At 39.5% G+C, this 24153-nt stretch overlaps 3 protein-coding genes across 3 annotated transcripts; all 3 read left to right on the forward strand.

The window, feature by feature from the left end:
• The first annotated feature begins 597 nt into the window (after positions 1–597).
• On the forward strand, positions 598–6913 carry LOC4327178 (probable chlorophyll(ide) b reductase NYC1, chloroplastic). Its single transcript, NM_001406306.1, has 10 exons — positions 598–1003; positions 1930–2008; positions 2119–2254; positions 2627–2701; positions 2816–3011; positions 3198–3266; positions 3418–3557; positions 3728–3850; positions 4693–4885; positions 6175–6913. The coding sequence occupies exons 1-10, from the start codon at positions 686–688 to the stop codon at positions 6358–6360; spliced, it is 1515 nt and encodes a 504-aa protein (NP_001393235.1). The 5' UTR covers positions 598–685; the 3' UTR covers positions 6361–6913.
• Positions 6914–14459: 7546 nt separating this feature from the next.
• LOC4327179 (proline-rich receptor-like protein kinase PERK1) lies at positions 14460–19248 on the forward strand. Its single transcript, XM_015793813.2, has 8 exons — positions 14460–15188; positions 15840–16355; positions 16900–16986; positions 17091–17161; positions 17541–17617; positions 17773–17920; positions 18366–18527; positions 18767–19248. Exons 1-8 carry the CDS (start codon positions 14777–14779, stop codon positions 19085–19087), a joined length of 1794 nt encoding a protein of 597 aa, XP_015649299.1. The 5' UTR covers positions 14460–14776; the 3' UTR covers positions 19088–19248.
• A 1167-nt stretch (positions 19249–20415) lies between these two features.
• Positions 20416–23939, forward strand: LOC4327180 (ras-related protein Rab7). The gene is made up of 7 exons (XM_015793852.2): positions 20416–20575; positions 20702–20728; positions 20854–20953; positions 22503–22649; positions 22735–22815; positions 22902–23047; positions 23423–23939. Exons 1-7 carry the CDS (start codon positions 20523–20525, stop codon positions 23490–23492), a joined length of 624 nt encoding a protein of 207 aa, XP_015649338.1. The 5' UTR covers positions 20416–20522; the 3' UTR covers positions 23493–23939.
• The last annotated feature ends 214 nt before the right edge of the window (positions 23940–24153 follow it).

Below are 24153 nucleotides of genomic sequence, written 5' to 3' on the forward strand. Positions count from 1 at the left end.
TGTGGCCACCTCGTCTTTGTGCTTGCGCCTTCCCCGCAACCTAGATCTTTTTTTGTCCTCACCCAGTCACTCGTCCGAACACTTGTCTAATCCTCTTGCCAAACTAAAATTAAAACGTGCAGCATGATAGTAAAATTAACGCTGTCGTGCCAATAATTTCTTGACGACAACGACATACTACCTCCATTTTTTAAATAGATAACACCGTTAGACTTTTTCTCACATGTTTGACCATTCGTCTTATTCAAAACATTTACGTAATTATAATTTATTTTGTTATGAGTTGTTTTATCACTCATAGTACTTTAAGTGTGATTTATATCTTATACATTTGCATAAAATTTTTAAATAAGACGAATGGTCAAATATGTGAGAAAAAAATCAACGGCTTCATCTATTAAAAAATGGAGGGAGTATAATGTTGAAATTAGAGGTAGATAAATTTTGGGAACGAAATTAGGAATGACTTATATCTCAAATCATAATTATGGTTCAGTTTAACCCGATGGATTTGGACCTGAACGTAATTTCGAAACTTCCCAAGGGTATTTCACCAAGCCGTACGCATTATTTAACCGATGGTGAAGTGGTGAGCACACGCCCTCTCCTAAAACCAAGGAACCCAACCCCACAAAAAAGCGTAGGACGCCGGAGTGCGAAATCCTTATCCGCTCGCGGCGACGCCATGGCCGCCGCCGCGGTGGTCCACCTCTCCGTGCACGGCCGCCTCCGCCGCTCGCCGGAGCTCCACGCCCGGCCATACCACCGCCCGTCGCTGCTCCGGTGCCGCGCGTTCAAGCAGGAGGCCGATAACGGCGGGGAGGAGGCTTCGTCGTCGCCGCCGCCGCCGACGACGGCCGAGGCGCGGAGGCGCAGGAAGGGCCCGCTGTACAAGCTGAAGGCGGCGATTCAGGGGCTCGCCGGGTCGCGGTCGGCGGCCGCGGAGGCGTACGGGGGCGAGTACCAGCGCGCCGTCGAGAAGGCCGAGGAGATCTTCTTCTCGGTGAGCTCCATTCCTGAACCCCCTCAAGCTCCCCCGCAAGCGCAGTTTCTCTACATGATAATATGATAATATGTTTATGGCCGATTTTTTCATCTGATCGTGTGATCTACTAGTACGACTGCCTTTAATTGTTGCCACGTATCGGGAGGCTCAACCACTCAATGCGTTAGCGAGCGCTACTACCTTAATCAGCTCTTGCTTAGCTGCATATGGGAATTGCACCCATCAGATGCTACAGCTACAAGTGAGTTTAGGCGATCTATGTTGTTTCAATGGGTGTTAGGATCCAATACACTAGCTGTGGCACAAATCGATGAGCTGATCAACACTAATCAGCTTGTTTCTTACTAGTAATACAGTAGGCTCCAGTTACTGTGAAATTCTGTAATGTCAGTTCCCTTTATGTTTATGTGCTGGAGAGCAAATTCTGCCTGCGCTAAAATTAATCGCAGGCCTGTGAAGCAATTTGCCTGGGCAGAGGATGCGGCTCGTAGCCAGAGGTGTCATTTTGTGTAGCCTTTGTTGCTTTTGAAACTATTTTAAACTTCTTTGAAACTCGCTCTTGATTAAATTTACTTCGCCCCTCATTTATATGGGCCTAGATTCTCTGGTTCTTGCATCTACCATTGTATGGGGGGCATGGGCTGCCAGGCTCATGGTTTTACATGTCCGACTGTAAGTGCATGCACAGGCCTGCTTTATAGTTCAATTGAATTGCTTCCTAGGCATGCTGATTCTTTGTATTGATATAAATAAAATCTCCGGTATCGGCTGATTCTCTAACCTAAGCACATCAGTAATTTTCTATTTGTTGCAAACCTGAACAGAGTGGTTCTGAATTTATCACTACTGAGTTGTAGGATCAACTCCTTTTCTGAAATAGGTGTTCTTTTTTTCAAATTGACTTATTTCCTTCTCCTTTTCAGGTTGCTACGCAAGTAGGCCGATATGTTATCACTATGATGAGCAGCGGTGTTGTACTTGGAGTTGGATTTCAGTTATCAGGTTAGTTACATTCATTTGATATATTGCATTGCCTTTGGATACTTCTGTTTTTTTCCCTACAATGGGCATTTTCAGAGTTTCAGTAATGACCTAGCTACCTTTCTATTTAGGCGGAGACAGCCAAATGAATACACTAATTTGGTATAGTTGGCTCGGGGGAGTAATTATTGGCACGATGATAGGTGCAAACAGTGTCCTAGAGGAACACTGCAAAGCTGGACCTCGCAATGTTGTCATAACTGGAAGGTAACCCATTTTGCATTCTTCCTTTCACATGCCATCTGAATCTTTTGCTAGGAAGCATGCATACTGTGAGTACAGGTCAAAGGTAATAATCAAAACTAATGAATTTATTCCTAGATAGGAAATACTATTTCACCTTCTATTATTCTCTATTTTCTTATTTGATGAGTGGAGTATAACCATAACAATCACCAAGTTTATACGGGTTGGTGCATAGAGGAGATTATGAGGTGCAGTCATATGAACAAATCATTAAAGTAACCTCATAAACATGTTAATATAAACATGACTTCTCATTGCATCAATTGTGAGCTGATTTCTTATTAGTATCCATGTTCTGCAATCAACATTGAAGTTATAGTTTGATTTTGGCAGCACAAGAGGATTAGGGAAAGCACTTGCTCGGGAGTTCCTTCTTTCTGGAGATCGTGTTGTAATTGCTTCACGCAGGTGGTACTCATAGACATGTAGCTCAATGTGTGTTGTTGTTGCATATCCATGATATTCTTTTTATGAAATGCAATGCGTTGTCCTAGTTTTAAATATCCTATTTTTTGAAGGCAGCCCTGAATCAGTCCTTCAGACCATCAACGAGCTTGAAGAGAACATACAGGAGGGCTTGTCAGTTGCGAAAAAGAAACAGAGAGAAATTTTGCTACATGCCAAGGTTGTTGGTACATCATGTGATGTTTGTAAACCAGAAGATGTGAAAAAGTTGGTGAACTTTGCCAAGGATGAGCTTGGATCAATTGATATTTGGGTAAATAATTTACTTTTACATATCTATCCCCATCATTTATTCTGCATTATTTCACGGTAGGGTACTCAGTTGGATACTTGGATTGAGTGCACAAGTTTTTGTACTTATAACCTTTTTATTTTGTTCTGTACTGTGGCATCGCAGAATGTACTTAACATGTGCTATTCTTCTTATTCTTATGTATAGATAAATAACGCTGGCACAAACAAAGGTTTTAGGCCACTGGTAAACTTTTCAGATGAAGATATTTCTCAGGTACGTTAATTATCTTCGGAAAATCAGAGTCTTTTCCATTCTAATAGAGTTCATAGAACTATATTCGTCATGCAACCTGACTTAGTTATTTCATCTTATTTTTCTTTCTGCTTAGCCTAAACAACATTATTGTGTCCTTTTCTGTTTGCAGATTGTCTCAACAAACCTAGTTGGCTCTTTACTGTGCACCAGAGAAGCCATGAATGTCATGCAACACCAACAAAAGGGAGGTCACGTATTTAACATGGATGGAGCAGGTTCTGGAGGATCAAGTACACCATTAACAGCTGTGTAAGTACCTAATGATTTCAAATTTTTAATGCTCCACTGTTCGTGTAGCTCTTATACTGGACAGGGATATTGTCTTGTGGTTTCTTCATTGGCTAAAAACGAGTATAATTGTATTGATGTTGTTACTTGTGCAGTGAAACTAAAACTGATACTATTTTGCAAACTTGCAGTTATGGTTCAACTAAGTGTGGCCTTAGACAGTTTCAAGCATCACTTCTGAAGGAAAGCAGAAGATCAAAAGTTGGTGTACACACTGCTTCTCCTGGAATGGTCCTTACGGACCTCCTTTTGAGGTAACCTCTGAAGTTATTTAGATGCAATTATTGATGATTTGCTTGTTTAGTTCATTCTGAACTTCAATATATTTATTGCTTGGTGCACATGTTGTCCAAACTCCAAACCACACTTTGTGTGATGATAGTAAAACAAGATAAGACTTCAAGTGCATAAGAAGTTTTCAGTAGGATCTTTATGGAACCACACATATTGGTTAATCAGAATTTCACGCTATCTTCATTTTGAATTTATTTTAGTTAATCAACAATCAGAATGTCTCCTTTGTTGAATGGGGAAGAGTCAAAATTTTGAGATACCTCGCTGCCCAAATCTTCTTTGTTTCAATCTCTTCTTTCTAGGATTTGATTTGTGGCAACTATTTCTGTAGAATCAGCTTCACATTAATTATTAAGTTGCTTTTGCTACTACACTTCTAGCTCTGGCTTTTCCTATCTGCTATAATCCCGATGACACGGTAAACTGGGTGCGTGGCGGTTAATCAGAACCTGAAAGAATTAATGTTCCATTCTTGTGCAAATACTCTGCCTTGTAAATCCAGTTCAAAGTTGTGATGTTGCACATACTTTATACTTGTAAGGCTTCATAGTTTCTGTCAATATATAAATAACTTGTGAGATAACTTCCAGATATAATTATTACAAATGACTAATGCACTGGAAAGTTCTAACATATTAATATTTTTTATTGGTAATACTATATACGGAGAATAATATGTTTTTTAACTTCAATTGATGGTGCATGCCACTTCTTCCATATTTATCTGGTCAGCTCTTCTGTTGCCACATGCCCAACTATGCAGACTGCTTTAGTTAACTTATAATCCTTCTATCTTTTGCAGCGGTTCTTCTCTGAGAAATAAACAGATGTTCAATTTAATATGTGAGCTTCCAGAAACAGTTGCAAGGACATTGGTTCCGAGGATGCGAGTTGTGAAAGGAAGTGGAAAGGCGATAAACTACTTGACACCACCAAGGATCTTGCTTGCCTTGGTTACTGCATGGGTTCGCCGAGGCCGATGGTTTGATGAAGAGGTATGTTTCTTCTCTATGCAGCTAGTACTTTTCAGCTTTACCTTTTATTTCAGCAATGCCAGTATATGAAATATGCTGAATTCCTGCAGAAGCCATGCGTGCAAACATGATTGTTGTTTTCATTATTATGCATCTTGCATGCACTTTTCATGATATTGAACCTCAAGACTTTTGAGCTATTATGCTTCTGAAATAGTGAAATATACATTTCTAGAGAAAGAGTACCAAGCTCTTCTACCGTTGCACCAAATGTATATGAAACTCATTGTTGAATATAAAGAACAATGGACATAGACTATTCAAATTATGCCTGTGGTGATTTTCTTGTAAATTATGCTAAATAAGCAGTATTCGTTCTAAGACTGGATCAACCAGGCGAGTCAGATCATAATGAAGCTTGAGACCAGTGTCCAGTTCTGTCAGGTCTCTACATAAGTAAGAGCCATAAATAGGGTCTGTCTTGATGGTTCAGTTTCCAGGTTCATTATGACCAGCTCAGTCCATCACCTTTACTGCTAGTTGGCCAGAGCTCTTCTGGAAGGCCTTAGGCTGGTCCTCCCCTCAATGGCGGCTTCAAACACCTGGTTCCACCATGGCTTAGCTCGGTCCAACAGTCTCAGTGCTATTGTTTGTACTGCATGTTAAATATGACATAGTTAATTCTCACATGTATTGCTGGATCTCACCTAGTCCACATGAAATCCAGCAACAGATTTAACTGGAGAGAATGATAGGGGTTTTAAAAAGCAACTGCACCCGTCAAATGATTGCACTCTAGTAATATTTTGGGGCTGAAATGGGCACAAGTATACATATTGACGTTTTTTTTGGTATCTCACTGGTTTATTGGCTGTGATTTTGGGAAAGAAAATCACCTGCAAATTTTGGTACCGTCGAAGCTTCTCACCATTAGATTGACAATTATTAATGGAAAAACTGAATGAACACATGTATTATTTTCGCAAGATATTTAGGAAACATGACATTTGAGAAAAAAAAATGCTGAGAAGTGGGTAATAATTTAATTATAACGTTTGTGTTCCTTCAGAATCTTTCACAATATAACTGAAGAAAAGTGCTGTATACATCAGTGTCTTTTGTGATGGACAATGCTCCAATCATCCTATGTGCAAGGTTGAAAATCAAACAGATGAAGTAAAAGAATATTATATTCTTACAAATGAGAGATCAGCATACCAAGCGACTTTATGCATACTTCACAGTTCATAATACTTTCAGTCTGATGATTAATTCATGTGAATGTGTGACTGATCATAAGCACATTGCAGGGAAGAGCAGTATATGCAGCAGAGGCTGATAGAATCCGTAATTGGGCTGAAAGTCGAGCACGCTTCTCTTTCACAGATGCCATGGAGATGTACACAGAAAACACATGGGTTTCTGTGTTCTCGCTCTCTGTCGTCTGCGCATTCATAATTCTTTCCAGCTCAGGTGGACCTCTTCCAGGCACATGATCCCAGGAGTTGCCAAACTAGATGGCTACACACACCATTTTTCTTCAGTACGGGGATTCTATTATGTACTGATATATGACACACGAAACTTATGAAGGGGGGAAATTGAACCCAGAAAGCTTACTGCGTACATACGCCCAACGGTGAGAAGCATCAGCTGCCACTCACCATTTAAGGTCAAGCTAACCATGTGCTCAGTAAAAATGGGTAAATAGCATTTGTTGTGTGGGCATTCCACTGTTTGTAAGCTGACTTGTAAAAACGTGTATCTGAGCTAAACTGAGCACGAACAGATTCGATGGACAATGTTATCTGCTGTACATGCATGTAGTAATGTAGTTTTGATGACTGTAATTCTCTGGTCGTCGCTTCCAGTTGCACGGTTGCACCGTATGTTGCAACCACCAATAGAACTGAAAGTAAGTGAGAGTAATCAAGCCAGCATCTGCTATGTATATATATGACTCATCAGTCTGTTATATATCACAAGGAAAGCTTCTTCAAAGCTAAAAGCAAAGCTATCAGTAAGACAGTAATCCTGTGTTTTTGTCCATTTGAATTCTTGATCACAACAGGGGAGATTCAGAAGTTGCATTAAGGTATACTACTACTATCATTTATGCAGTTTGTTGCACCTGCAGCCTTGCAGAGTGATGATTCTTCTTGATGGGGAAGCAGGACGTTCACTTCACCTCGTACAAACAATGTACGGATTTCTGTGTGCGAGCCATTGTGAGCAAGGGGCTTTCTTTTCTTCCAAAAGTAAAATACAGGCTAGTGCTTTTTTCATGAAAAATATCTGATGGTGAGTGGAGAGTGCACACGCTGATGAGCAGCCGAGCCGGAGCATGCGTTGGCAACTTTTCTGAACTACAAGCTGGAGACGACGTGAGGCTTCTTTCCGAGAGTTGATAGCAGCGTGCACTTCCGAAGTTGGGTGTCGATTTCTCCCTTTTTTTCTGCTGAGCAATGGCACCTTCCATTAGTTGGAGGGTGGAAGCTTCCTTCTTGAGTCCGAGGCCCCAATGTCACCAATCCTGTCTCTTCTGCATTGTTCGTTGGGAGTATAAGACAATTTAGGGGCGGAGCTAAAACGAAATAGAGAGATGTACCATTCACTTGCTTTACTCTACTTTAAATCAAGTTTAAGCTAATATGAGTATTTGAGTTTGGATTAAGGAGGTACATATATAGTAAAAATAGAAAAACTATAGCTAAAAAAATTTTCTTGGCCAGGTTTCTGGGCACCCCTCTCTCCTACCTAGCTCTGCCCCTAAGTGCATTGCCCGTTCTTCTCTACTAGTCAAGTTTTAGGTTGAACTTTTTTTTTAGGGGATAGTTTTAGGTTGAACTGATCTATCCATATATGCCCTTTAATTTTCCATCAGCTTAAGCACTGGGGTTAAAATAAAATATGCATGCAAACTTTGCCTTACTAACACGCATTTACTTGCAATTGCTTAGCTGATTGAAATCTCACTAAATCTGCTGCTACTTTGATTGGATTAACCAACTACAGACAAGTTGACTGCCCTGGCCGGGCAGTGAACATGGCTGGTACAGTAGTACTCCTCTTGGACCTCTGATTGCAGCTTGCTACCAGCAGCAGCCACGGCGGCGTTTGTTTTGCATGTCAATGTTTAGAGGGTGTTTGGTTGCGAGCCACACTGCTGTTTACTACATCTAAGATTAGATAGATTTAATCCCATTAGCAGCTGTTTGTTGTAGCCATAGCTATGACAAGATTCTTTTCTAATAAACTGAGTCTCACGTGTCATTGACTTAGAAAAATGTAACAAGATTCTCTTAGACTTACTAAGGTGTGGCCAATAATTTAATCGCCTCAACTTAGACCGTGTGACAATATTTATTGATAAATGACAACAAAGTATGGTTAGGAACCAAACACACCCTTAATTCACCTAGCAAAGCCACTTCTTGGCCTTTTTCTTTCTAGTCTTCAATATTGCCATCATCATGTACATACATGCCACTGCCAGACCAGTACAGATTATTCCAATGTGGCGTGGTGTTCATCCTGAACAGTGGCTGATGTGCCTTGAGGTCAATGATTTTTTTGGTTTCTTGACGCGACTAGACGGTGTGAGTGCTCTCCAAGATTGAACTCAACCGTCCGATCCACTTGTGCTGGGAGAGGGCTCCTTTTTTGTGGATGGCTTTGCATGCAGGATGGAGCCATGGAGGAATTCATGTAGTCATGTATTTTATGTAAGTGGTCTGTGGAGCCCTCAAGGCAAAAGAATTATTGGAGAATAATTTTGCTTGTCCTCATGGAGAAATGGTTTGTCGCACATGGACACGGTTAGATCTCTCAATCTAGCTTTACTATCCAACCGTGCCTCCTTCAATACACGGGAATGTTACAATAATCGGTTCAATTTTTATTGGAATTGGTTTCCTTTTTTATATTTTTTAAATAATAAAAGGTTTATTGAACTCAATCAATTATATCAAGATGATACAACCATCTGAGACTCTCATGCATAATTAATATGCACAAAGCGGAATCGTACATCCACACACTAGGTTTCCTCCAAACAAAAGAGATTACTGAATTTTATATGAATTTTACAAGAATCAGTTCAATTTATATCGGAACTGGAGTTCTGAAAAGGTTGAAGTTGCCAACTTACCACCAAGGAGGCAAGGACAAAATTAACCCATTTTAAAATCTTAAAGCAACAGAAATAAAATGGATAGAGCTAGGCAGAGTAGTTGTACAATCTATTCCACGACAAGACGAATCCCACACTAATTAAGTCACTGATTTGAACTAGTATCACAAAGGGGGATTAGGCTAAGTTATCCGGCCCGGTGCGTCACCGCATCATATTCATATTCATATCTCATATTTAATTGGTGGCCGTTATCATATGAGGACATGATCGAGGTTTAGCCTTTGGAATGTTTATCCAAATTCCAAAACGATCAAAAGATGTTCATATGGGGCTTGTCTATAGCTGAAGGCGATGTGCATGAATCAGAATATACACAACACAACGCACGCGTGGAGTGGAGACAGTGGCATATTCAAGAAAAAAAATAATAGGTGGGTCTGAACAACTTAGAACAAAGTTACAGCCCTCTCCTATCTACATGTGGCAAAAAAAAATTTGTGGGGGCTTTGGTGGTGTTCTTTTCTTCTGAAGATGATGATGATGATTAAGTTTTTTACATAAAACGAGGTGGTATTAACGTATGATTGATTGAGTTTTAACTATTATAAACTTAAAAATAGATTAATATGATATTTTAGAGCAACTTTCATATAGAAAGTTTTCACACAAAACATACCGTTTAGTAGTTTGAAAAACGTGACATGAAAATCTTAATCAATCATACGTTAATACATCCAACTCTAGTTGGAGAAAAGAACAGTGACCTTTATGAGGGCTCCAATAGTACTCACGTAAGTAGCGGAGGTTCGAGTCCTCATTGCGCCCATGCTAATCCACCCTTGCGTGGAGATGATATATTGCATCCTGCATGAAATGAAATGGCATATTTTTGATATTGCGCGATGTGTGCATGCGTGCATGGCCAGTGCAAAGTCACACACACATGTGATGCTGTGAGCATGTTGGGGGCAGAAGGATCGAAAGCAACGGCCACTGTCGAATCTGCAACCTTTTTATTTTTGGCGTAATGTTGTGTGATCTTGTGTAGAGTTTGCACCGAGCTATTGCTTTGCAAGATTTGATGTCATGTTTTTGGTATAAAAAGGTCGATGTAATATGTCTTTCTTTCTTCCCAGGGAAATTTGACCATGCGTGGAACATAACGCATTGGGTTATATGATTATATTTTTTTTAAAGAAAAGGAAATTGAAGGTATAGACAATTATACTACATATAATCATTGATATATATAGTTCGTGGTATGTTCTGGAAAATTTGTGCACATAAAAAAAATCCGTTTGTTGACAATAATTAAAATAACAATTGGGGAGATAGACAACCTATGGTTTGACGCAGAAACTATTGGAGTAACTAACTAAACTAATCCATAATCATGTATATAGATATGCATCCTCTGCTTTTCATTTCAATAGGTAGGTACCTTCCGTCCCTCTCTTAAAGGAGAAGAAGCATGTGCTGTCCTTGGACTATGCTGCTGAAAAAAAAAATCAATGGCCTGGAGCAGAGGTCATGAGGGAAATGTACCCTACAGATCAGAATTGGCGTAATAATGCTGCAATGGGGCCTACGGTGGCTGAAGCAAATTAAATTTCAATAATTTTTACTGATATGCTAACTGTATTTTTCAGAGAAATTCAGACATGAATAATTTGTGGACAATAGAATGTAAATTCTTGATGAAATGTTACCGTGGTTTGATTATATTGTCTTAGGAGACTCAAACCATTAGAAATTTAGAACTGTGCTTGGCCATCAGAATTCACGTGCTATGAGTGCTGAGATTCCTGCATGTTACCTTTGTGTCCTACATGCATGATGAATTGCTCAGATAAGATGATCTTTCTAAAAGAAAAAAAAATAGTTGATGATTGCCAAACATTTCCAATCATTACAATGAACAAAATATTTGGAAGGACTATGATGCAGGCAATGTGGTTAACTCAATTAATAGAGATTTTGGTTATCATGATCGAATTCCTTTGAGTTAGACATACATTTGGTTTGTAGCCACAACCGCGATGAAAATATTACTTTTTTTACTATCTAGGTCCCACGTGTCATTAATGTGTAATGGTGCTGCGAGATTTTCATCTCGCTGGCACCGTGTCATGCTGATTATGATAACCTAACCAACTCGAGTTTAGACATAATAAATGTAGCAAATTTGGGCAACTTATATATAAACCAAAGACAGTGACAATGTTCACGAGTTTTGTATGCTAAACGGTTTGGTCAATACGTTGGGCTACCGATCATGCCATTCTTTTAGGGCTCGTTGGTAGAGCTCGAACTCCTAAATTAACTTCATAAGTTAGGTTTAGAGTTAAATTGTGGAGCATCTTAAACCCAGCTCCACATCTCTAATTTATTTTGTGAAAGCGCTTCAGCTATATCCATTCTTATTTAGATGAAGTTGAAACTGTTTGTCTGAGTTTCAACTCTAGAAGAGATAAAGTTGGAGCTGGAGCCGTGGCAAACATACCCTTAGTTTCAATTTCGCAGTAACTATCTAATCAATTGATCATAGTATTTCTGCCAAAATCAAATGTGGAAAACGAGGGCATCGACTAGCACTCTACCAGTAGCCTGCAGGACACACATTTATGCATAAAACCTCCCAACGGGATTTAATTTGCAACACAAAACGTCATTAATTTGGTGCTGACTTTCAGTTGTTCCATATATTTGCTACTCCTACCTGCTGTCAATCTTATAAGACATGCAAGTAAACACAGCCACAGAAACGGTGTACAGAAGACAAATGCAATTAATGATTAACTTTGCTTGCATACGCACCGATTCTAGCTAGCTTGAATAAGACTGTTAGCTATAGTAAGTAATTGATTAAAGAATAAGAGATCAAATAAAGCAAATATCAACCAATCATGCTTCAAACTCCCATCATAGGCTCGTAGCTGTATCAACCACATATTAAGATCAATCATAGCTTCATTAACCATGTCTACGTCATATCAAACAACACTCCAAATTTAACCTTGCTAGCTAGCTGCCATAGGCTTGTTGCGTAGATCATCTTTGGTGCTGACACTTGTATACTATGTGCACACATAGGTTGATGGTTTGTCAGGTTGTGGTGGTCACAGAATCTATATTGTGACTGTACATCAGACCATATAATCACAAACCGCGTACCCGCGATACACGTGAGGCCTAGAGTAAACCACGCTAACAAAATACTACCTTTATTTTAAATTATGAAACATGTACCATTAATTTAAAAAAATCTGTATAGCTTAATAACACGTGGGTTATATTACGAAACTTATTTCTCCATTCCAAAATAAGTTCTTTTTTAAGTAATCATTATATTGAAGTTAGTAAGAAATAGTTGCATTGAGATTTTATAAAGCAGGGGTATTCTAGTTCTTTATTGGTATGTGTGAGATATGTAAAAAATAAACTTATTTTGAAACAGAGAGAATATTTGTTATGGTGAATCTCTAAGAGTTTGGAATCTCATTGTATGGAACTATAATAATTTATCGAAATTGATAGTCAAATATTAGGACAACCCAGAACAACATGAGTATTTTAATTCAAAATTATGTATTTTAAAAAATCGACATGCCACAGTAAAAAATAGAAAAAATAATGTGCCTATTGCTTGAATCACCATTTCCCAGGTATTTGCAAGCTTAGTTATCCCATCTGTTAAGAAAAATAAAGCATATTTTGCTTCGTTATAACATGACCAACCATTTTCCTATTAGGATATAATCAGTGGGACAAATTTAATACCATTAGATCTGTACTTAAAAGTACTACTAATATATTTTTATTTAGTAAAATAGTTATTAGCCAAAAAAAGTTCATCTTATAATAGAAAAAAAGTATAGACGGGGTAATTGATGAATTATCCTACGTACCCAACCCATCAGTAGCAATTAATTTCACTACGCTAGGTGGTCCTACATATATATATTAATGTGATCATCTAGTGCTCCTCTGAATTGTAGAAATGGAAAAACGGGGGAATAGAAAAAACACAAGATTCTAACAGGAATGCAGGTGTAAAATAGAGGATTGGAAAATACAGGAAAAACATAAGAATGACCGTTTGATTGGACCACAGGAAAATCGCAGGAATCGGATGAGAGAGATAGACTCAAAGGAATTTTTTCAAGAGGTTGGACCTCTTGCTAATTTCTCTTCAAAATCTCTATAGGATTACCCATTCCATAAGAATTTTAAAGGATATAATATGATTCAATCCTTTATTTCAAAAACTTTCATAGAAATTTTTCTATAGGATTGTTCCTACACTTTTTCTACAAATCAAACGGGCCCTTAAATGCATATATATACCGCTAATTTTTCCTTGAAACCACCGCATATTTCCCCTAGTTTGCCTGCTTTTATCGATCAAATTTGTCAACTCATTTGGAAAAGAATTGCCACTCTTCAGTTTTCACCCGTACATTTGACATGGCAACTCTCTCATCCAATAATAATTATATATAGTACTCTCATAGTATGAGTCATGACACGTCACCTTCTCCCTTAGCTCACACGACAAGTGTCGCCGCGAAAAAGGACACAGCAGCAGGAGTAACCCTCCTTTCACTGACGCGTGGGACCCACCTCGCAGTAACGCCACCCTCACCCAAGTCACCGTCGCGCGTAACGCCCCCGCCATAATCACGCCGTGAGAGAGAAGCAAGCGTGAGCCTGACAACCCGGTCCCACTCGACAGCACCCCCTTCACTGACAGATGGGCCCCAGGAGGAACGGGTTGCTTCGCCGAAAAGCGCGGGTAGGAGGAGGTGTCGCCGTGTGAATTTTTTTCTTATTCCTTTTCTTTTGAACGTTTTAATAATTTTAAAAATAAACCTTTCCAATACTTTTCAATATCCGTTTCTGCCACGCCAACCAAATTAATGTAGCAGAACGCAGTACAACCAAATTAAAGACACGGTTTTCGAAATATATTTTGACTTTGTGTTTTCTATTACTGTATAATATATACAACAAATAAATGCATTCTTATTTTTATTATATAACTTTGAAAGACGAATATATATATATATATATATATATATATATATATATATATATATATATATATATATATATATATATATATATATATATATATATATATATATATATATATATATATATATATATATATATATAATTTTGATTCTTTTAAATTAAATAATTTTAAAGTCATTGATATTGAAAGTTATAAAAATTTGACTACAATCTTATCTAAAACATCAAGAACTATAAAACCGGAGGGAGTATTATTTAGCCATTCAACCACATGATTAAAAGATCCACATTTTAAAAATAAGTTTTTAGAAATGCTTGCTTTTAAAATAAAAGAAATTTCAAAAAAATAATAGAAATTCTCGCCGTGTTCTTCTTCCCCTCCCCGGCTCGTCCTCCCTTCGACCCGCTCGATTCCCCGCGCTTTTATTCCCTCCTCTCTCTCTCTTCTTCTTCTCCCCCACGTCGCGTCGCCAGTAGACTCCACTGGGGACGGTGTGGGTGGTGGTGGTAGTAGTAGTTCTCGCCCCCCTCAGGTCGCAATCCGCTCCAATTCCCCACCACCACCATCACCACCGCCGCGAGGGAGAAAAAGCTCTTGCCTGCTCTTTTCTTGGCTCCGCTTTGTTCTTGCTCTCATCTTGCTCGTGGCGTGGTAGTCTTCGACTCGTTCTTTTTGTTGTTGTTGTTGTTGTGGTGGTGGTGGTGGTGGTAGTGCGTGAGTGAGTGAGTGAGTGGTGGCGATGTCGTCGCCGTCGTCGCCGCCGCCGGCTAACCAGACGGCGACACCGCCTCCGGCTAACCAGACGGCGGCGCCACCTCCGGCGAGCAACAACTCGTCGTCGCCGCCGGCGCCGGGCTCTTTGTCTCCGCCCTCGCTGACGCCTCCCGCAGCGCCATCGCCTCCGTCGACCACGCCCTCCTCGCCGGCGGCGGCGGCGGCGGCGTCGAGCTCGGGGCTGACGACGCCCGTGGTGGTGGGGATCGTGGTGGGCGGCCTCGTCGTGCTGCTGCTCGTCACCATCCTGCTCGTCTGCCTGTTCAAGAAGAAGAAGCGGCACCACCACCACCACCCTCCGCCGCCGCCGCCGCCGCACCTCCTGCACTACTACGGCCACCCGCCGCCGCCGCCGCCGCCCCCGCCGCCGTTCAAAGGTGAGATGGAGATGGACACCTCTAAATTCCTACTACTTGCCTTGTCCCAGAGGAGATATACAGATCTTCTGTTTCCTTTTTGTCTCACTAGCAACACAGCTGCAAGACGTTGCTATCAACTGAAAATTTTGCTAAATTGCTGTCATGGTAAATGTTTTTTTTGGATTTATTGAAAAATTTTGAAGGACTTATTCTTGTTTGTTATGGGATGGAAGAACATATCGTTAGGCAAAAAAACACAGGATGTAGGTTTTGGTGTGGATTGTGCTAAGTTTACCATGGATGGAGTAGTGGTGTTGTGGATTATCAGTTCATCACTTGTGTTGAGATAACACAAAAGGTTAATTCTGGAAAGAAAGTGACAAGACCTGACATGGTCATGTAGTCCTGAGGTTACCTTACTTTTAAGCCAAATCATTTGGCAAACAAAAAGCATGTCATTTTCTTACTTTTTCATTCTTTGAGTTAACCATCACAGAGTTGAATATGTTTCTTTACATATATTTAATCTGTGAGCAATCATCTAAAAAGAAACAAAAACAAATGTGCAATCAATCATATCCTTCTCATATCATTCTGCATTGAGAAAATCTATTTGGAATATTAACTATGATCGGCGGTCTTTTCAGTACAATTCTTGCTGAGCTGCAGGGGATCACTATGGTGGGGTGTACCAAAATTGGCAGCAAAATGGTCCTCCACCTCCACCTGATCATGTGCTGAAGAAGGTGCCTTCGCATCCTTCCCCTCCACCACCTCCTGCTCCACTAAATGTACACAGTGGTGGTTCTGGCTCAAATTACTCCGGTGGCGACAACAGCCAACCTCTAGTGTCACCTGGTGCTGCATTGGGTTTTTCAAGGTGTACTTTCACTTATGAGGACTTGTCAGCGGCGACCGATGGATTCTCCGATGCTAATCTGCTCGGACAGGGCGGTTTTGGGTATGTTCACAAAGGAGTTCTGCCGAATGGGACAGAGGTTGCTGTGAAGCAATTGAGAGATGGGAGTGGGCAGGGAGAGCGTGAATTTCAGGCGGAGGTTGAGATTATCAGCCGGGTACATCACAAGCATCTTGTAACATTGGTTGGTTATTGCATTTCTGGAGGGAAGAGGTTGCTTGTCTATGAGTATGTTCCAAACAACACATTGGAGCTCCACTTGCATGGTACACTCTCTTCTTGTGATCTCATTCTCACCGCTTCTTGCTTTATTTCAAAATCCTCTATGTACTTTGTGTTTAAAAGATAAGTAGCATGAACAGATATTAAAATGATTTAATACAAATTTAAGATATTTCTCTCTTGCTAGATTACAGTAGACAAAATACCTATTGCATTATTAAGAGAAATAAAATCCCATGAATCATTACAATGCAGTGAAATCCCTCATCCTTAACTGTTGAGGAATTTCATCAATGTTCAATCGGGCAAGTTCACGAATACCTGGAAGATACTATCTTTCATGTCACTTTTTTCAGTTAAAATTATCTTCTGGGGATTTGTCAGAATGATAATAAACAACATGTAGTATTTTTTTACACCAAATAGAAAAAAGAGAAAATGCTCTCTAGGTTCTTCAAATGCCCTTTTATGTAAAATCCAGAAACTTGCCTTGAAACAGCTGTCAATCTGTCATGAAATCCATGTTGTATACACATTTGGTTTGTCTGCTCTTGAGCATTTGTTAATGGCTATTTTCACCTCTTTCAGGGAGAGGCCGACCAACCATGGAATGGCCTACAAGATTACGCATTGCTTTGGGTGCTGCGAAGGGATTGGCATATCTTCATGAAGATTGTGAGCGAACACCCATATCACTCGTTTTTCTTTTGGTTCCATTTTCCACTTCTTATAGGTATACATGCCTATTATATACTGATTTTCTCTCACACACTTTACAGGCCATCCTAAGATCATTCACCGTGACATAAAGTCAGCAAATATTCTTCTTGACGCGAGATTTGAGGCAAAGGTGCGCTATACATTTTGTGTTTTGTTTCCTTTCTGTTTTAGAAGTGCATACTGATTGGTAATTACAGTCATCAAAGATTTTACAAATCAATATTTACATTGCGAACTTTTGATTAGACTTAAAGCACATTTTGTGAGCAAACAGTGCCTTCCATTCATTGGCAAGGTGGTTTTGACTGTTCTGATGTACTATGGTCAACTGGTAATCTGCCTGAAGGCGTACACAATTTTGATATAGGCTAAACTTTTCTGTCTACCTGATAAGTAAATTCAGAGAAATAGTAGTTGGCATATATCCAATCATAATTACAGTTATAGAGTTGATACGCATACTACCAAATAGTTTAATGTGTAATTTGCTATGTAAAACTCTTTTACAGGTGGCAGATTTCGGACTTGCAAAATTGACTTCTGATAATAACACTCATGTTTCAACCAGAGTAATGGGCACATTTGGGTATGTTCTATCTACTTGTGTAGCAAGCATCAGTTCATATTTTCGAAAAAAAGGATTAATCAAAATCTATAATAAAGAATCATTTTTTAAGCTAGTGCATTACAGCATCAGCCGTATCAAAATCAGTTCCCTTGTAATACTTTTCCTGCCCTTAGGTACCTTGCACCAGAGTATGCGTCTTCTGGCCAGCTAACTGAGAAATCAGATGTCTTTTCTTTCGGAGTAATGCTTCTTGAGCTAATAACTGGCCGCCGTCCTGTGAGATCGAACCAATCACAGATGGATGACAGCTTGGTTGATTGGGTAAGTTATTTCTCGAAACTAATTAACTTTATTGTCCACAATACTTTCAGAGGTTTCGTAAAAAGAAAAGCAATACTTTCAGAGGTTATGCAATTTCTTTCAGTATATATACTTATCGTTGATTTTACATGATGATCCGTTGTAATTAATTTTATGAATACAACCCAATCATATCTTGAGGTCCATATTTGAAAATTTAAGTAACTACATTCTATACATTACTTTCCGCGAATCTAGTATCCAGATTCAGTGAAGTACTTTGTCCTTTATGTTTACTTTTGGCCTTCGTGTACATCTTTCTATACTTTAGTTTCTTGTACCGTTCATCATCCTGTGAAATTCTACAGTCTAGATAACGAGTTCCTCATGCCTATTTCCTGAACATGTGTTATGTTCTTTGAAAATCTTGTGTACAATCAATTGATTTTGTTCCTCCTACCTGCAGGCAAGGCCTTTAATGATGCGAGCATCAGATGATGGCAATTATGATGCTTTAGTGGATCCACGGCTAGGACAGGAGTACAATGGTAACGAGATGGCGAGGATGATTGCTTGTGCAGCTGCTTGTGTACGCCATTCTGCACGCCGACGCCCACGGATGAGCCAGGTACCTTCTTGTACTTCAAGGTTCCTGTTCTTTTCTTTCATCAGTTTTCATCAGCACAGATTCATACAAGACAAGAAATTTCAGTGCAAAATATATTACTTACAGTGGACTATCAGCTACACTAGTTTCACTTCCAATGACAAAATTGATTCATCTGTGTAATTACAGGAAGGCAGCATATCATTTTTATCTAGTCTCTGAAGTCCTAACTACCGTTTGATTGATGCAATGAACAACAGGTTGTTCGGGCCTTGGAAGGCGATGTGTCATTGGATGATCTGAACGAAGGTGTTCGTCCTGGCCATAGCCGATTCTTGGGATCATACAACAGCAACGAGTACGACACGGGCCATTACAATGAAGACCTGAAGAAATTCAGGAAGATGGCATTTGGCAGTGGCAATCTAGAGAGCAGCCAGCAAACGCAGCCCACCGAGTTCGTCCCGAATCGATCCGTATCAATGGGGGATGCGCGTCAAATACCGGAGACGGAGATGGAGATGGGGAGTTTGAAGAAAGATGGCGACAGCAATGGCACCAGAGACAGCCAAGCTTCATGAGATAACCTCATCTTCCTTGTTTTTTTAGGACATTGCAACTACCGTAGCTTGTAAAGTCCCAGCCTTAGCTGAAAATTCTCATAAGTTGCTGACATTGTTTGCAACGAACCGAAATTGTTTGGTTGAGATATATATAGTTCGAGAGTTCTCGGTAGCTGCAATTCACTGCTTCTTTTCACTGAATTTTTCCTGTGCACCTTTCTGATCTGCATTACGTTTTTTTCGCTTGCCATATTGTTGTTCAGAATTTGCCACCAGATTGTGTTCATCTCTTGATACAATTGCAGTCCAGAGCAACCCAACAAAAGCAAGAATTGGACAAAAATTCTGTAGAACAGAATTGCGAGCTGGACTCCTCTCTGTTTCATGCTGTTTCTGGCTGGACTCTCGAGTGTGATGGTTGTTAGAAGAAAGCTGATGCAGATGCTGTTGAATTCAGACATCAGGACCATACAGAGACAGGCATGAATTGGTTGGACCAGGCTGTACTGGAAACTTGTGCTTCCTTGTCACTTCTCATTTTGATTTTGATTGGTGCAGCCCAAGAATCCCATGTTCTGTCGTCAGGCAGTTTGCTTCTGTATTGCAAACAGTAGAAAGGTTGCAATTGTAGCTGCAAACGGCAGTAATGCACTCCTGTGAAATTTCACAAAATACAGTATAATAATTTTATAAAACTTCTTTTTAAAAAAATACAGAGACAGAAATATTCACGTTTTTTTTAAAAAAAAACAAGTATAAGATATAACAAAACAATTGTTTATTTCACCGTCCAACTGTTATAAGCTGTTCTCATATGTTAATGATTGCGAAGTATAAACTACACAAGCTTTCACTATCGTATGGACTAATTTTACAAGTCACCATCAAAACCACAAACAATATCTCCATTCTCCAAGAAGTAAGCGAAAGGGTATTACAGAAACCAAAATACATACACAGACTCCATTGTCCAACCACCACAAAATTTAGAGGGTGATAGAGCATCCACAAGTATACACTACGTTTCGGTTTTGACCATTTTCCCAATTTCTATAGGCATGTTTTTCAAACTGCTGAACGATGTATTTTGTGGAAAAATTTTATTATTTTAAAAAACAAATTAATTTACTTTTCAACTATCTAAATTAATACTCAATTAATCATATTTTAATTACCTTTATATTCCACGTGTGACTAATCATCTACTACTTCAAAACGCACTTTAGACGAAATAAATCTCATAAATAAATTAGCCAGACCATCCAAGCAACAAACGAACAAAAGATCCCTCCAAAAAAAAACGCCTTTTTTTTTCTTGAGCACACAAGAGACGCCAATCCCAAAGCAAAGAGAAGCGCAAAGATCATCTCTTTGCTTCTCGCCTTCTCCTCCTCCTCCTCTTCTCCCTCCTCGTGCTCCGCCCGATCCGTCCGCCGCCTCCAGATCCGCGCCCATGGCGTCGCGCAGGCGAATGCTCCTCAAGGTCATCATCCTCGGTGACAGCGGGTGCGAAAAAGCAAAAAAAATCCCCCACCTTTTCGTTCAATTTCTACTGGGGGATATTCTTTCTGGGCGAAATTTATTCTGTTTCTCTGATCGCTGATGCGTCTCTTTTTTTTTTCTCGTTGGCAGGGTCGGGAAGACGTCTCTGATGAACCAGTAAGATCAAGGGGGCGCAATCTTGCGTTGTCCGATTCGTCAAATTTGAGGGTTTTTTTAGGCGTTGTTTGAAGGGGGACTTCGCGATGTTGAATGATTTGGGTGATTTTGTTTTTGTTGTTCAGGTACGTGAACAAGAAGTTCAGCAATCAGTACAAAGCGACGATCGGCGCGGATTTCCTGACCAAGGAGGTGCAGATCGACGACCGGCTCTTCACATTGCAGGTTCGGTCTAATCTGCTTTCCCAGAATCACTTCGCAGCTTCATCGCAGCTGGATTTTGGTGCGCGGTGATAGTTTGTTTTGGGGGGATTATTGGGGTGCTTAGATCTTTGCAGATAAGTAGGGGAATTGGGGATTAGGGCGTGATGCACATGCACCGTTGACTGATTGTGGTCGGAATTGCTTTTTTGCCAAATCGTGCAGACCTGATTTAGCTTGACCGTCTACTAGTACTGTAGGTTTGGTCTACTAGACAACAATGGATTCAGATAATATTGGGGGAACAGTAAAATCGTTTTGCTCAAAAGAAAAAATATTTTGCTTGTGACAGTTAGAGTTTAGGTTTCATGTAATTATTTTGCTTGGTACTCTTGTTTTATTTTAGTGTGAGATGTGAGATACCTGTGCAACCATCATGTAATTGCTTATTGGAGACGTTAATGAGATCACAAAAGATGTAAAACACAAATATGACAGAAGGGATAGAGCGGTTACTAGAAAATTGTTTTTATTCCACTCTATTTACGCAGTTTGGAAGCCATATTGCATAGCTCCTTTCATAAGCTACAATGAGGATTATGTTACGATTGCATAAGTACATCAAGTTATATCTAGTTCAGTACTGCATTTTCGGTTGCTGGTTGTACAATGGTACAATCTCTCAGGGATGATGTTTTCTTAGCACGGTATTGCTTCCTAATGTAAGTTACTAGTGCTAGTGTCTGGGATTCTGTACCACCTGTATCAGGGATTCTTTATTACTTTTTATTGTTTGTGCAAGAACTGCAGTTGGATGGGACAATAAGTTGTACCTTACGTCTCCTCCCTGGTTGTCTGACAATGTGTTGTTCCCCTCGTGAAAAGCGAGTACTATTCTGTTCTATTCCCTCTATCCCAAAATATAAGGACTTCTAGATTTTTTCTTGAGAGAGATTAATGATGAAGGGAAAAGACTATGATGCTCCTCATTAAATGTTGGGTGATTGGGGAGTGGGAAGGTGGTTTGGGGTAAAATTGGGTGAAAATTAAATGAGCGTTAGTTGGTGGGAGAAGTAGTACTATGGAAGTCCTTATATTTTGAGACAAATTTCAAACGCTTGAAGATATGTTGGGACAGAGGGAGTAGTAAATATTATATTACATTATTAATTGGCAAATGCTTTTCTAAGACAAAATCAACTGCAGTAGAGAATCATCTTGACTATGTGGAACTAATGATACCCTCACTTTACAGCAAGTTGGAGAAAATATCCACACCCATAATGCTCTTTGATAGTAGTCCATCAGTGCCAAAAATTATATTCACTTTCCCACATTTATTGGAACAAAGACTGTGGTTTTCGATTTGTATCTAACTCGTAAATCAGCAAAGTAACTCCAACGTTTGCTGTTATAGCTCAATACCTGATAATTATTACCAATATCTGCTGGTTTAAGTGTTATAAATCATAGAAATACTAGAATGTATGGCAATCAAAGTAATACCTTGTCATTTGTCAAACAGTAATTCTGTCTACATTTACGCTAATACTTGTGTTTACCTGGAACTTAGATTTGGGACACAGCGGGACAGGAGCGATTTCAGAGTCTTGGTGTGGCATTTTACCGGGGAGCTGACTGCTGTGTTCTTGTATATGATGTCAATGTTACCAAGTCATTTGAAAGGCTCAACAGCTGGCGTGAGGAATTCCTAATTCAAGTAAGTAGCTTACTTATCGATTACCCAAAATTCCAAATGTACTGCAATCTGTTTATTGAAAGTTGAATCATTATTCTCAATGCAGGCTAGCCCATCAGATCCAGAGAATTTCCCTTTTGTTGTACTTGGAAACAAAATTGATGTTGATGGTGGTAATAGCCGGACTGTGAGTATTTGTCCTCATAGAAGTGCCTTTAGCCTCTGATTTCCTGATTTGCATTGTGCTTTTCTTAACCTAGTTGTTCTTCCCAGGTTTCTGAGAAGAAAGCTAAAGCTTGGTGTGCTTCTAAGGGAAACATCCCTTATTTTGAGACATCTGCTAAAGAAGGCTTCAACGTGGAGGCTGCTTTTGAGTGTATAGCAAGGAATGCTATCAAGAATGAACCGGAAGAGGAGATGTAAGTTAATTATTGCCCTGTTTGAATCTGATGAAGATGAAGATTTAAGTACGCACACGTAAAACGAGAAAGCCATTAGCACATGATTAATTAAGTTTTAATTATTTTAAACTTGAAAAATTGGATTTATTTGATATTCAGAGCAACTTCTATATAAAAAGATTTCGCATGAAATATACTGTTTAGCAGTTTGAAAAGCGTTGCTAATGGAAATCGAGGTAAAATTTGTATCTTGCAGCCTCCCAGTAGAAACATCAATTTTAAAAAAACTCAATTCTTTTTCCTGATAAGGGGAGCATTTAGAAGTACTAACGCAGAGATGAACTACAAAGTGCAAACCATGCCGTTCAATGACACTTTGCTATAATTTTGTAGATATCTTCCTGATACAATTGATGTTGGAGGTGCTGGAAGGCAACAGCGCTCGTCAGGCTGTGAATGCTAGAAGATATGGCACCAGCGATATCGCCAGTTGATTCTACCGGATCGGTGTAGATCATCATCCTCACCTCTTCCACTGTGTGATATCTTTAGTTTGAAAGCCTCTATCTATGTCCAATGCTACATATTGTTTTTTTAGTGCTCCAACATAATTGGAGAAGATTCATTTGTAACTGTTTTTACTCCTACCTTTGTATCTGCTAGATGCTAGAGTTGGGATACCTTTTTAGTCTTTCTACCCTTCTGTTTGATTGCTGCAGTGCACATATCTTTTCTGTTTGATTGCTTCAGTGCATATCTGGAGAGACCAAAACATGTTCTGTGAAAGCTTGTAAATTGACAGAACAACCTATCAATCTGGTTCTGTTCTCTGCCCATTTTGATGGTAGAGCGTGCCAGATCTGTATCTATATGGCTTGCTACTTGCTAATACAATCCTTCCATTATGTCTTGCTTGATGTACAGTTCATGTCCGTGCTCTGTACTACATTTTGATCCATCGAATTCATTGCTCGTTTGGACTTTGGAGGTTCTGTTTTTTGGCCACAAAAAATAGAAAATACGGTTGTGAAATTGCCCTTTTTTCTCTGGAAAGATCGTGCATTTGTCCTGAGCTTTCAACCATATCCAGGACCAACGAGAGCTACAATTTTTCTTTTGATTAC

Source organism: Oryza sativa, chromosome 1, assembly GCF_034140825.1.
Source record: "Oryza sativa Japonica Group chromosome 1, ASM3414082v1".
In the NCBI taxonomy this organism is placed as follows: Eukaryota; Viridiplantae; Streptophyta; class Magnoliopsida; order Poales; family Poaceae; genus Oryza; species Oryza sativa.